General features: G+C 41.9%; 1 protein-coding gene across 4 annotated transcripts; it reads right to left on the reverse strand.

Moving 5' to 3' along the window:
- Positions 1 to 66: 66 nt before the first annotated feature.
- On the reverse strand, positions 67 to 14,899 carry VDAC3 (voltage dependent anion channel 3). Of its 4 annotated transcripts, none has more exons than XM_037371555.1 (10): positions 14,787 to 14,899; positions 11,025 to 11,096; positions 9,880 to 9,929; positions 8,837 to 8,839; positions 5,836 to 5,988; positions 4,636 to 4,688; positions 3,066 to 3,293; positions 2,003 to 2,153; positions 830 to 887; positions 67 to 584 (listed from the first exon to the last, which is right to left on the reverse strand). In XM_037371555.1, the coding sequence occupies exons 2-10, from the start codon at positions 11,089 to 11,091 to the stop codon at positions 493 to 495; spliced, it is 855 nt and encodes a 284-aa protein (XP_037227452.1). In that variant the 5' UTR covers positions 11,092 to 11,096; positions 14,787 to 14,899; the 3' UTR covers positions 67 to 492. The 4 variants fall into 4 exon arrangements, with proteins under 4 accessions (XP_037227452.1, XP_037227449.1, XP_037227448.1 ...); XM_037371552.1 differs by lacking the exon at positions 14,787 to 14,899 and adding an exon at positions 14,624 to 14,759; XM_037371551.1 differs by lacking the exon at positions 14,787 to 14,899 and adding an exon at positions 14,561 to 14,759.
- Positions 14,900 to 14,923: the final 24 nt, after the last annotated feature.

The following is a 14,923-nucleotide window of genomic DNA, read 5'->3' on the forward strand; positions in this document are numbered from 1 at the left end:
GGGAGGGGAAAGCACAGCTGCCTGGAACGGTTTTTCTGAACCTTACTGAGACAAGACACACCAACATTTTATGTTCCAACCACGACCAATTTATTTCATTCTGATGTAAACCCATATTTCCACTACAGCACGGAGACCACCTTTTATAAAAGGTTGTAAAGTACAGGGCATGCAGGATGCAATACAATACTGAGGAGAGGTGGGATGGGATTTTCTTTTTTTTTTAGGAACAGATTTAAAATAAGGGAAACTGAAGTGAAATGTAGCACAAACATCACAAACTTCCATGCATGCCTTCAAGTATCTTCTTTTGATATGCTCGTGCTCTCTGGACTTCAGTGTAGGGTTAAAATGATTCTTTGGAAGAGCAGAAAGTTCACACTTCTTGAAATTTTATAGTAGTATTAAGGCCGAAATACACTGGGTACTACACTTCTTCACCTTTCAGAGCACTACCTGCTGGTAGCACTACTTGTTTTACTTCAAGCTGCATTAAGCTTCCAGCTCAAATCCCAGCCCAATTTTGTGACCTCCAGCACTGAAATTCTTGCCGTCAATTAAGCCTGAGAGGGTCAGCTTTACACCTAGGAAAAAGCAAATAATGAGACCCTTCATATACTCATCTCTGTACAATTCCCTCCCTCAAGTACCTGAGCCTCACTGCTGTGTCAGTTGCTATAGAGGTTCTGTACTTGCACATCCTTTACATCTATGAGCCTATGTAAGATTTCTAGCTGATCTGTTTATCTAATCTGTTATAGAGATGACAGTAAAATAATGCACAGTGTAGTACTAATACTATTTGCTGCTACCAGTTAGACTTACATACCAGGTCGGAGGGCATGAGTGTAACCAATTCCAATCAGGCTGGCATTATTCACTTTAGCCTACAGGAACAAAAAGAAATCACAGTATTTATAAGCTCTGTATAAATATTTGGACAGACCTGTCTCGGTGCCCTGAGAAGGTGGCTTCTGCATTAACTTTTTCAGCTACTTGTAGACTAACCTCTAGCAGAGGTGTATTCTAATCTTTCCCTTTTCTCAAGAGTTTCAACTTAAGCTGTAACAGGCGCAAGTAATAATTCCAATCTTTCCATCAAATTGTGACCCATTATGCCTACATAAAATGCCACTGTCATTCACTGCCCCTAGCATTATCTCTTTTATATCCTTTAGAAGGGCTAGTTACTACAGCCCCTTAGTAGCCAATGAAGTCTGTCTTGTTCACAGACCCCTGTTCATGAATTGCTTAGCAGTTATTTTATTTTTTTAAATAAGCAATAAATATATGAATATGCAAACCCTTTCTGCATTACTAAGTTTTCAGCTGTTTACAATAGTATTTCCCATCTTTAATTTTGGCTAAATTGCCCTGGAACAAATTCTTCTTTTGAAGCACAACAAATGCTTGCTACTTCAGTTCTTAGTGTTGGAATGTACGCATAGTTATTCACTGTCGCTTCGTGGATGTGTTTTGTCTTGTGAACCTCTCTCTTGAGACCTCCCTGCCCTGTGCCCACGCCCCGGCCCCCGCATAAGTTTCTGCAAGAATTTGCAAGTGTTGCTAACACTTGTCTCAGGACCTCAGCTGACTTTCAAGGGTTAACTGCTTGTTAGGAGAAGGCCATAAGCTCAGCTGAACTTCCCTCATTTTACTGTAGTACCATTCTACATCACGCATTAGATAAGAATTAGAGAATTAAAAGGACACTGCATCCTCTCATTACCTTTTGAAAACTCATTTTGCATAGGCTCCAAAGCACGTTAATCAAACTAGTGACTATTTTGCCATGGACAAAATGGTGCTTTACATTTTTTGTCCCCCTGTCGTTTCACAAGTATGACCTGTGAAGTCCCAGTTTGAACTTGAACCACAACAGAAGCCACAGTCTGCCATCTACCATACTTGCTCAGTAACTATTTGAAGCAACTACTTCACACCACAAATTTGCACGATTTAAGGGAGCTTGAAACACTTGTTCCTGTAACAAAATTCTTACCACAATGGAAGTCTTCTCATCCAGTTGATACTTAGTAGCAATACCAAACCGTGTGTTGTTACTGCCAGCAGTCCATGCAAGATTGACTGATGTCTCAACCTTATTATTAACCTTCTGATAAATAGACCCACCAAACTCTGTGCCATCGTTCCTGTTTGTAATAGATGCAAGTGTGTCAAGCCTTGCCTTGTTTAATAAATAGTAATTCTTTAGACTAACTCCTCCCCACAATCATCTGATCATTGTCTCTTAAAACGAATGAAGAGCTCCAATACTTCCCTGGACCCATGCTCATCTACTTCCTAGCTGGAGCTGGCAGACGACTCCTGCTCATTTTTTTTACCCAAAATGTTTTGTATGCAGAATGGAACAAGACTTTCCAACAGCTGAGACCTACAGTTTGAGGTTCTGACAAAAAAAAATAAATCCACCCAGGTTTGTATTGTGCTTGCTTGTCTTGAGAAAGCAAGCCTGCAATAACTCATAAAGGGGTAAATCCAGAAGGAGACTTAAGTCAGTTATGGGAAAGAGGAGACTCAAAACAATGTTACTGCACTGCAGTTCTTGAAATATACCGCCTTCAAAGACTCTCAGAGCATCTGAATGTCAAAACTAGAACTACACTGCAACGACAGCTGGAAACACTCAAGCACAATGCAACATGCACCCCTCCTCCACCTTGGGCATTTCTGAGCCAGAAGCTTTCTGTCTGGTGGGGAGCGGGGTAAGGTACCGTAGCTTAACTGAAGGCTCTTTTATCTGGCATCAAAATAGAAGAAGTTTACAGATTTTAATTCCAAATTATGAAATGCCTTTACACCACTGTCTTATATACACAAACCCCAAAATTACCCTGAAACAAGGTCTCAAAAAAGACAGCCAAGAGTTGGAAAGTTGCCCCTGCTTTAGTTGTACTGAAGATGAAAACACAGAATATAAATTATTTTGAAACAAATCAGCATACCCCGCTTCCATCCACCCACTGTTCACTGAACTTCTTTGATGCTCACTATTCATCTAGTTTGGCTGCTCTGATGTTTTTCTAGGCTCAGACAATACTTACACGTTAGTGTGCAGCTGAAAGTCTCCTGCCTTATATCCCAAGGCAAAGTTATTTTGTGAAAGCTTAGACTTGGCTGTATCAAAAGCCATCTGGTAGCCAGCAAGCCAGCCTTCATAGCCCAACACGGCCCAGCCATAGATGGTTGGTCCAGAGACATCAATGTCTATGTTGCAGCCTAGATTTACATATTCTCTTTTGTAGGAGGTCTTCAACTTTCCACTCTTCTTCCTGCAGAGAGAAAAACGCCATTTCATCCCTGGTAGTACACAAGTACATATTATATGTAGTTTTATTTATGTATGTATGTCCTTTAAGGCCAGTTAATTAAATTACAGTAATTCCTACTCAAAACTTAACAGCTGCTGAAGAAGGCATGGAATAAAAGTAATGCTGGTATTATGCATATTTACATGGTGCCACTTCTTCCTCCACCATCTCAAACTCCTTAGAATCCTCAAGCAGCAAAAAACAAAGGCATTTCTGCTGAATATTCTAAAACCTGTCAGGTTTCAAATTTTGTTCTCCACAAGTGAGTGCAAGGCATTATGGCATCATCAGTTTCTTTCAGGAGCATTCATGACATCCTGCAGCAATAGCTGGCCTTTCTGTCCTGTGACTTTTTGTCTGTTTGGTTCACTACATTGTTCCTTTGTGTACAGTGCTTGCTTTCCTCCCTTCTTCACTGCTGAATACCAGTCTCCTCGACTGAAATGCATTTCCCCATCCTCCAGACATCCACTTTAGTCAGCCTTTTGTCCCTCTAGAGAAGTCTTTTCCTCTCTCTCCAATGCATCGTTGTGCTCCTTTTGCTGTCAGTTCAAACCTAACTGAGACAAAACGTTATCACATCACCTCCTTAATCCTCTCCCCAAACTCCTTTCCCTCCCACTGAAGACACAGCAGAACACTGTGCTGCCTGTCACTCATACCCAGGTCTGGGGTCTCACTTTTGACTTAGCTTCTAATTCCTTACATCCAAGCAGGATTTCAAACCCTGATTTTTCTGATAGGCTCTCCCCAACAATAAAGAAATACCAGTCATTATTTACAAAGCAATCTCAAGCTTTGTGCATTATCCAGACATAAACACCCCTCCCTTGCTGTACTGCCTACCAAAACTAAATACATGATAATTGATAAAGACAAAAAAAGTGCTATTTGACCACCTACACAATACCTATACAGTTCTACCTCCTCATTCAGTTGTGCATAGACATCTGCCCAAAAACATCAGGAAAAAAATTATTTTGCTTTGTGTTAAGACACTGAGTTCACAGCACTAGGTCTGTCAACACCATGAAGACCTAGCTGTTTAAGGGGAGAGTTTTGAAGGTATAATACCTACTGCAAAACAGCCAATTCACCAATGGCCAAAAAGCTGAAGAGTCATCTTCAGCAGACCTTGTCCTGAGCCGTGTATTATCCACTGCCTTCAAAATATTCTACAGTGCCTGCAGAATATTCTACAGTAAATTTTGAGCATTTACACAATAACCAGAATAAGCATTTCTAATTAAAAGTTACGGGAAATTTTAGCACTCCTTAGATAAAGGTAACAGAAAATACTTACCCTGTGTTTGGTACAAATGTAGTGTCAAGAGCCACCTTCAATCCTTCAGCCAACTGCAAAGAAAAACAGACATCTGCTCAGAACTCTGCTGAAACATGACTTGTATATTCCACTACTATAGCTCTACTTCCTGTCTAAAGCGAAGACAAAACATGACCATAATGTCTCCCACATGTTTTACAACAAAATCTGAAGATGCTGTATGATGAGGGATTAAAATTTGGAGGTTTTCTCCCATGAGGCCCTACAACAGCACATGCTTTGTAGATATGTTATTACAAGAAGATTTTAAATCCAGTGTTGATGAAAAGAAAATCGAGAAACTGTTAAAGGAAGAAAACTGTTCAGTTCATGTTTGCTTATTCCCTGTAGTTCCACCAACCCATGCAGTTGCTGAAGAATCTCTCAGAATCGAGAGGTATTCTTTTACAACACAGTACTACTTCACAGGCCAAACTGTACCTGCCTCAACTTTCCCACCTGTGTTTTGAGCTGGACAGCATTTTCCATTTTAAAGCACACGTAAAAGCGCAAAACTGTAACTGCAAAAACTGATGGCCATGTATGGTGGAGGGCACCACAGAAATTTTACTACTTGTGGCACCATTACCTTATGCTTCAGGCATTAAGTGAGAAGCATAAAGCTATTACTTTGAAAAACAATTGTGTGTTTTGAGAGTGCTGTACACTAGCAACCCTTTCTGTAAGCAGTGCCAAGCTGCAAACACTAATCTTCCTCTTCAGCCTTAGAAAATTCAACATCAAGGCAGCCAAACTTAAGTCCTTATGTATAAAAGCATTTAAAGATGCTAGACCCCTCTTTTGTTTTCCTTGCCTGACTGCAGCAGTGAGAGTTCTACATAGCTAGAGTGCAGCTTTAAAAACTCCTATTCGGAGTAGATAATGGTGATATTTATTCAACAGCTAGCTAATTTTGCATGCCTGTAACTGCAGTAACTCTGTACCTTTGGATGATTATATAGCAGCACATTGCTGTCGAGATATCCTCCACCCTCCGCCCCGCCCCTGGCAAATTCGTGATGCTCTCTCTCTCAGTCTGTGTGTTCTTCAAATGTATAACTTCTTTTAGTACTCCAGATTAAGTTTTCTGCAACTTTCAGTCTTCAGTGTCTTCTGCTCAATTCAATACTTTCTCATACCAGTTGCAGAAACATTTTCAGAGTACCTACTTCCTCTTACCTGATCCTCCATGGAAACTTCTGTTCCCAATGTGTTGTCTGTGTTCCACTTCTGGGTGAATGTAAGCCCATAGTCTTTGATCTTATATTTGGTCTCTAGACTGCCTGAAGCTTTGCCTGTGTCTGTGTTGGAAGAACCAGTTGCAGTGAACTCCTGCCAAGAGCATAATACAAGTTTCAGCACTCCGGTATTTAATCACTTTCGGTTTTTCCACTTGTCAAGTGCCGACACTCACAACTTGCTACCCTTACGTGTTCTGACAGAGCCCTCAAAATCATCCTCCTCTTCCTTATCCCCACCAAAAAGAATTATTTTTGCATCACAAAATGCTACTCCTTTTGGCATCTCTGTTCTGGATATTTCTTTTATCAAGGTGCTGATATAACCCTGGAACTTGCTTAGGTTGGAAAACACTACTACACAAAGACCTGACATCTTCACTTTCATTTGTATCATGATTCAATGACCTGCTCCCCCTCCTTCAATTTTTACTGCACTTTTTTCCTAACTTGTCCACCAACCTCCCCCACACCAAAAAAAATCTTTTCCTGCTGTCTTTTTTCTGCTCCAGAGTAGCAATTGTTATTTCAGTATTCCACAATTTGCTCTGTACCTTCATGTAGATCCATGCCCTGATACAAAAAGATGCTTGGGATACAAAGCTGCTTCTATCCTTAGATTTTTCCCTCACAATCTCCTCTAATTCCCTTTATCATCTTTACCAGTACAGTCCCAACTGTGCATGAAATAGCACCCATTACAGTCCTTCTGGAAATCCACTCTGCCTTAAGAAAAGCTATCCTTCATCCAACTTATGCTGCTAGAGAAATAGCAAAAAAACCCCCAAACATTTCTCTCATTTCTCCAAACATCTTGTGCTTCTTCTTTTTCTTTTTTTTTTTTTTTTTAATTTTTCCACCTTTCAGCGGTGAAAATATCATCTGGAGAATGACCATCTATGCTTTTCACATTAACTATTGCACCCTAACACTGTTGTTCTCCTTACCCTTTATACTGTTGCCACTCAGACTCTTCGTATACTACGCATCAGATGACTTTAGTACCTTCTCCCTCAACCTAACCTCTGTCACTACCTCAGCCAGCACACCTACACTTTAGAAGCTAGGTCACTGCTTTGCAAGGCACCTTAAAATCACAGGCCTTTTCTCCTTCACAGTGTCAGAAAATAACCTGACCCCAGTGGCACCTTGACATCTCTTCATCAGGCTGGTCATTCACTGACCAGTGTAACTGAACCAACAACTCTGAATTTTGTACGATATGTATTTTGTAACATGCTGTCCTATGCTGTTTGGCCAGTCCTCCACACATCAGAGCTTCCTGTTATTTAGGGGACTTGAAGTCTCAAACATCTCTCCTCCTGGAATAACGCAGAGGTAGCCTACTCAGTATTTCATACACAACAGAGTATAAAGTAATAAGTAGACATACTTCCGCAGTAGTAAGCTCAAGGCATACAAGCTAGGTTGTAAGAAGCATCTGATTTCATTTGTTGTCCTCATCTCTCAAATATTTTCCCTGAAGAAAGATAATTAATCTGCCATTACATTTCAAAGTTACACCTCTTTTGAAGTTTGAATATTGAAAGATACAGTGCTTAAGAGATGACAGTATCCATTGCCAACACATCCACACTTTGGAACCCTCACTTTCCAGATCCTTCTCATTCCAGGACAGTATTCCTGGGTGCTGTGTACATTGCTATCACAATTCTGGACTTTTCAGAGTGTACAAAGACTGTACACTATGCAAAAAATAATAGTTTTGAAGTGCTGGGAAAGTACAGCCAGGTAACACACTTGGTAACGTGCACTCCTTGGTCACTGTAGTGGGGCAGGGGGGAGCCAACACTTACACAAGCTAACACACTACTACAAACTACAACAGCATAGCGTTATGGTTTGTTGGGGTTTTTTTTATAACGTATCTATCCAGAGAACAAACAGGTGATGCAAGTCAGGTGCATTAGACTAGCCTTTAAGACATAATTGCTACAGACTGCTGTCATGTCACTTGCACAAATTCACTGTAAAAACATCTCAAGCCTGCATCAGAAGTAACTTTCTTCTGATCTTAGGGCAGGAAACATTAAAAAGGCTTGATTTGTTTCTCAGATCAAGCAAAGACTGTAAAATGCTCTTCTCACAGCAAAAGGAAAAAAACCCTGCACTGTCATATAATCAAAAGCCAAAGGATTTTACCAGGTGTCAGAACTGGATATGATTCTGGAAGCAGAAGGCACACAGCCAGCATCTGCTGCCATCACTATTTAACTGTCTAAACTAGAGATGTCTCATCACACTGTCTGGTATAGAAGCATTTCTTGAATTTGTTGTAGCTGAAAATCAAACTCATTCCGGCTCCATCATACACTCCACTCTGAATCAGCAGCCAAGCTCAGCTTCACACTGACCTTCTAGTTTATGGTGGCTGGCATCTTCAGGAACACCATGCACTGACTAGGCCAGACCACTTGCAATCTGTGGAACACTTATAACCAGTAGACAATACCATTGCTGTTTTCTAAGTCCACAGGAAACCCACCCAAAACATTTCGCTATCATAACAATCAGAGGTACTGCTTGTACGGAAGTACAAATTAGATATCAACACTTTGTTTCTAACCTCATCTCCATCCCCAAAACCTCCTTTTGTCGCATCAGAATGCTCATCAGAAACACTAACAAGCACAAAACCGGAAGCAACAAACAACCATATCAATACTGTACCCTTCTTGTTTTCCCTCCTGCTGTTTTTAACAGTGTTCTTATTGTGGATTGTTGGACAAAGATTGCAAATGGCTTTACATACATGGATCATGCAGCAGATTAAGAGCTACAGACACAGTTAAACTTCATGACATGGATGATAACATGACTACACACAATTGAACAGTTCATGAATGACAGTATGCACCACAGAAAACCTTGCTAGACAAAGCAATAAAGAGCCAACATGCCAAAACAGTCACTATTCTTACCAGCTGGATAAACGTCCAATGAAAGTTGCATGGAAAAGAAAAATAACTAACCATTAGCATATTATCTGAGAATAAAAACTTCCAGCCAGAAAAACTATACATACGAGATGTCAGTAACCAGTAGCAGTCATAATGTAGAGACCATAGTTCCTCGTGCCTACACATTCCTGGTGCACAATGTAAGCAATCCATCAAAAGCTCAATTAGACAGAATACAGTAATACAAAAGGAATGACTTACACCATTTGCATAAGAATGGACGATAAGGAGGGAGCTAAGGCAAATACGGTTATGAAGTAGGCTGAGAAGCAGCACAACCAGAACAGCAAGTGGCAGCACACACAGAACTGAGACTCAATGTAAGAATAAGCTTATCTAGTAAACACTGTATGCTTGTGGTTACAGACCAAAATATAGAAATCCATTCCTGGTTTTGCCAGCCCTCCTGTGAAATCATGAGGAAGCTCCACTGCTGCATCATTACAGTGGGGATCATAGTATTTTCTAGTTACCTGAAGTGCTGACGCTTAATTAATGTCTATAAAATGCTCTCACATTCTACATAAAGGAGGACTGTCTAGTTTTAATTAAGTCTTGCATTGTAACACAGTAAAGATGAGTGAAAAGGAAGTTAGGTTAGACTGCGGCTCTTACAGCTTTCCCTGGCCTTTTGTAGAAAATGTCAGTGTCGACTCAAAATCCTGTAAAAACCAACGACAGCAGAGAAACTCGGTTGCGTTCATAAGCAGAAATGAGAGTTACTTAGGGAGAAGAAACTCTTATATTTGGGATATGGCAATAGAAATGGGGAGGAAAGCCACCCATCCACCACAAAATGTGTGAAAATTCTTGTAAGTTGCAGGAAAAGAAGTACCGCTACATCAGTTCCATGCTGTTATGTAAGTACCTCAGTCAGCTATGGGTTTTAAAATGAGAACTGAAAGACAGAAGCAACACCTGCTATCAAGTTATTACCACCAACCAGTTTAGGAATTTGTCCTTCCATTGCAATGCTGGTGATGTTGAAAGCCCGCAGTACTTACCACCCCACTGGAAGACTTGGTCTTCAACTCTAACTTGACCATTCCAAATCCTGAAAATAGAAGAGAACGCAGCATCTGTTTCACTGCAATACACAAGCAAGGCTTACTTCCAACACACCCAAAGTACAGCAGGTAGGGTACACTGACCTGAAACAGCCTATTTTCATGTTTCAACAGTTATTAATCTTACTGAGGAATGACTGAAGGTATTTTGACAATTCAGAGTGGGTGGCCTCATAAATTACACTCATTAACAGTCACCCATCATCAAGCATCTCCACCTTTGGTAGCTGCCTACAGTCTGGGACCTATCAATACAGTTACATTCCTTCTGATTTACTCGATTTAATTCTATATTTCTGATTGCAGGGCAGGAATTTTTCTTTTCCCCTTCCCTGAGAAAAATGCTTAAACTTACTTCAACGAGTGGTGTACACAAATACTATTGCTTTCTTCCTTTTCTTTCTGTTCTGCTACAAATCTAGGGAAATACCTGGCCCTTGTAAAGAGCAGAAAAGCCTGAAACTGCTGACACTAAAACTGGGAACTTGATTTGAATTTTAGCAAGCCTGAACTGACAGGGCAGACCAGATCAGGATGCTTTTTCATTTTATGTAGCATATGGATTTGAGATTCAAATGCAAACTACTACACACTTCTAAAACTAGATAAAAAATGTCAAAACTTCTAGTACTGCTCTCAGAAGAGGGACTAATATCAGAATTTCTCCATTTAAATTCTTTGAAGAGGAATGCAAATATTGTGAAATTATTTCCACTACAGCTATGACAACAGGCTATCCTGATTAACATAAAAGATCATTCTACCACAGGAACCTATTTGTTGCCACATACGGTCTCCTATAGCAATCTACATGCATTTAACTGATTTAGCACCTCTACGTAAAAGAATGGGAAGGTAAAAAAAACAGGATTCTCCAGAGACTGTTCTGGAATGCATCTTAAGGTCAAACTTGTAACTTTCCCCTCTAACTCTCTGCCTACTGCAGCATTTTCATGATATGTGTCTAAAGTTCAAATCCAGAAGGGGCGAGATGCTCCGGGCCTCTCCTGAATTCCTACCACAAGGTATTTAGAGGATCTTTGGGGTACTAATGTTCTCATGGCCTCAGTCAGGTTACTTACCATATCCCTTGTTGAATACATCCCTGGCAGACTTTCCCAAGTCACTGTATGATGGTGGGACAGCCATTGGGTCTGAAACACATTGGAAACTGTAAGAATCTTAGAGAGATTTGGCATAATACCTAAACTACACCCAAAGAATTTATAAGTGTTTATGTTTATGACTGCATACTTCACCAATACAGAACTGCAAGACTTCTGAAGAACATTCCTGAAAGTCATCCTTGCTTTGTCAGAAACAAACTTCAATTCAAAGAAGCTGTGAAAGCCCATCCATTACCTGGAATCACTAAACCCCAGGAACAGTATTACATTCAACTACCTATGTAGGCCTCTCATCCTTACACTGCAAAAAGAGCTCACAGGAGCCTTATTGCTGTTTCAATAACAAGCAACCATTGCTTTTGTGACAGGACCCTTTCTGAAAGGGACCCAAAGTGGTGAAGCCATGTCACCACTGAACAATCCCAAAGGAAAAGATCTGACTTCCACAGGCACTTGCGACTTCTTGGAAAGTTTTTTCAGAGATTTGTAAAATACAAAAAGAGATCTCTGTACGCTGTCCAGTTGCTACTAGTGAGTATTTATTTCTTCACTGTGTATACACAGCAAAAAAAAGTCAATTTTCTAATACAGATAACTCTTACAACTACTTTGAAGGACAAAACTCAAAAGGATAGGCATGTGATATTACAGCTTACGTGACATATTTAATGTTAGTTGCCGCAATTTAGTGATTTTGCATCAGAAAACCCACAATAAAAGAAGTAGGAAAACGCTTCCCCAGTGGAAAATTCTCCTTCTATAATAAGCTTGCATAAATGTAAAGGCACACCTGCTCCAGAAAAGAAAAGCTATCAAAGATGATGCTTTTGTTTGATTTTAAGGGTAACTCTTTGCCACTTAATCCCTCCTACAGCTGATGCTTCCGTTGATAATTCTTTTCCGCAACACCTGACACCAGAAATCCCTGATCCCCCATTTGTTACTTATACCATACTGGAAGACCGATCCGATCTAAAATAGCAGTAATGCAAGCAAAACTTCTAAAATCCCTGAAGTATCATTTCTCTTCCACCATTTTTAGTTGCTTACTGGTGTACTCAGTCCCTCTGTCACAAGAGCAACAGTGTCTGTATTAAGCAATTAAGTCCTGTTTTCAGATAGCTAGCCCTTTCCTAAAATGAAGTGCTCAGGTAATTTACATCACATAGTAGACAAACACCCTGTGTTCAGTGACTTAGTAACTAACCTGCACTATGTATCAATACATGGACTCAACGATCCTTATGGGACCCTTCCAACTTGAGATATTCTGTGATTTTATGAATATATATCTGTGGGTTTAGAGGATCTAAAATAGCTGGACGTGACTACGGGTTCCTTATCTGAAGATTAGTATGTAAAGCAGGTACTTCTCAAAATTACTATGTAAAAAGACCTTCTTACCTGTCAGACACGGAGGGAAAAATTACAATCAGCAAATCATTAAAATGACAAAAGAGAAACAGAATGTGCACTTTTATGAGGGCATAGTTTATTAAAATAGTTTTAGCAACACAGCTACAGAGCAAAGAATATCTTTCTTTTAAATGTGTTTTTTCAAACAAATCTCAATTCAAAAGTTCCAACTCATACTTCAGATTTGTGGTTTGGGGTTTTTTGGTTTTGTTTTTTCTGGGTTGTGTTCAGGTTTGGTTCGATTTGATTTTTTTAATAATTTGTCAAAATAGTTCAACTTGCTGATTGCAAAAGCTTAGTAACTTAGTTTCTTGAGCAAGGCAGACACTTGGACGTTTTATCATGGTGATACTCTACATATGCAGTAACTACCTAACATGCTCTTGAAGTTTGAAAAAAAACCCATATTTTTTTCCAGCAAAATCCAGGATGAAAGATAACTCCCTGCATAAGAACTCACACAACACACAAGCAGGTGTTTTTTTGGTTTGGTTTTTTTTTTTTTTCCTTTAAATGCTCTTTAGTCACAGCAGGCTTTCAAGGAACTGTCCAGCTGTTGGAAACATGACAGCAACACTCCATAATCATACGGGTTTGCAGCTGGACTCCAAACCATGTAACTCATTTTCAACTAGAAGTTTGGCAATGACTGGCAGTGAGCCACAACATGTTTTGGGGGTTGGGACTGACCTATTCAGCGTTTAGAAGACATGAGTCTAACTTTCAAATTACACGGAGATCTTACATCAAACAACAGCAAGAGCTTAGACAACACCCCACCCCAGTTTTTGAAAACATGCCACACCCCTACCTCTTTCTTGCCTTTCCAACATGACTCTCAAAACTTTCTACCTCCCTGCACAGAGGGGCACGGGCTTTAGAAAGACAAATGGCAACAGAGCTGACCACCAAGTAGTCTCGAGTGTCCCCTCACCAGCTTCACTGAAAAGGCTTCGAGTGAAGGCCTTTACCATCCTGTTCAGCACCTTCTCAACCTAAACCTCACCCTTTGGGGTGACACCCTCTTCTGTTTACACCTCACAAGGCTATTGAGACATCTTGAATATTGTGAGCCTGTTCACTCCACTACTGCGTCTCCTCTCTTTATGCAATATGAGTGTATTTTCTCTATCCTACGTGTTTTAACGTATAAATTATGCAAGTATTTAAACTATTAAAAAAACAAGAGAGATTCTTCAGGTGAGCTCATATGTAAATTCTTGCAAACCAGAACTGTTTAGAGGAACCAAGCTCACAGTTCCACAGCTATTAATACTAAATCTGAATTGGTCTCCATCAACCAGATGCAATGACAACAGCTGACAAAAGACACTGCAAAGCAGGAAAAGAAGCATTAAACCAGAGATCCAGAACTAAGACACAATAGTCATTTCAAGCATCTTGTTTTTAAACAAAGCTTCCTTAATCCTGTACTTTGCTTTTCCCTCCCACAACAGTAAAATTAACACAACCACCTCAAGAGAAAAGGCATCAAGGAATAAAAGGTAGAGGGCAACTGATGCTTAATGTTGCCATCTTCAGAAACCACGCACAGTAAGCCAACATCGGTAAATAAACCGCAAAAGGTAACACCAGATCAGAAATTTCAATTAAAATACAACCGTAAGAGCACCTGAACCGCTCTACGGAATAACTGAAAAAAAAAAAAACACCACCCAAAATCATCCCCAAACCGAAAACCCGTACGCAAAACAGAAAAATGAGAAGAATTACGCTTTGAGAGGCCAGCCCCATGCTTCCTGGCAGGTACCGGCGACCGCCGACCATGGCAGCGGCCACGCACTCACGCGCAGCCGAGCAGCGCGCGGGCACGCGTGCGCGCTCACGAGCGGCGCGACCGGCGCCTCGCCCGCCAGCGCCGCGCGTTACGCAACGGGCAACGAAGCGGGGCCGCCCCGAGCCGCGCCCCAACCCCTCGGCCGCGGTACGGCGGCGCCGGGGGACGCTCGGCCGCTGCTGCCCGCCGAGGTTCGTGCTTCCCGGCCGAGGAACCGGAGCGATGGCAAGCCCCCCGCCCGCCCGCAGACAGTCGGCCTGCGCCCCGCGGCCGTCACCTCAGCAGCCCGCGGCCGCGCCGCAGGACGCGGAAGCCCCGGTCGAAGCGAGAGCCCACCGACCCCGCGGGGCTCTGGCTCGGCTCAGCGCCGCCGCGGCAAGGTGACTCGAGGGACGGCCGCCTCAGCCACGGCGAGGGCCGGAAAACGCCAGCGGACCCGGCCAGCACAGCGCCGCAGGTCCCGGCGGGGCCAGCCGCCCACCCCGCCCTCGCCCCGCCGCTACCTGCCGCCGCGCTGCCTCCGGGCAGAGGTCTCGGCGCCCCCAAGGCCGCATGCGCGGCGCCGCGGCGGCACCTGCGCACTGGCCCCCGCCCCTCGGCCTTGGCCCCGCCCCCCGGCCTCGGCCCCGCCCCGCCGCGG

The sequence above is a fragment of the Falco rusticolus genome, chromosome 20 (assembly GCF_015220075.1).
Source record: "Falco rusticolus isolate bFalRus1 chromosome 20, bFalRus1.pri, whole genome shotgun sequence".
Classification (NCBI taxonomy): domain Eukaryota; kingdom Metazoa; phylum Chordata; class Aves; order Falconiformes; family Falconidae; genus Falco; species Falco rusticolus.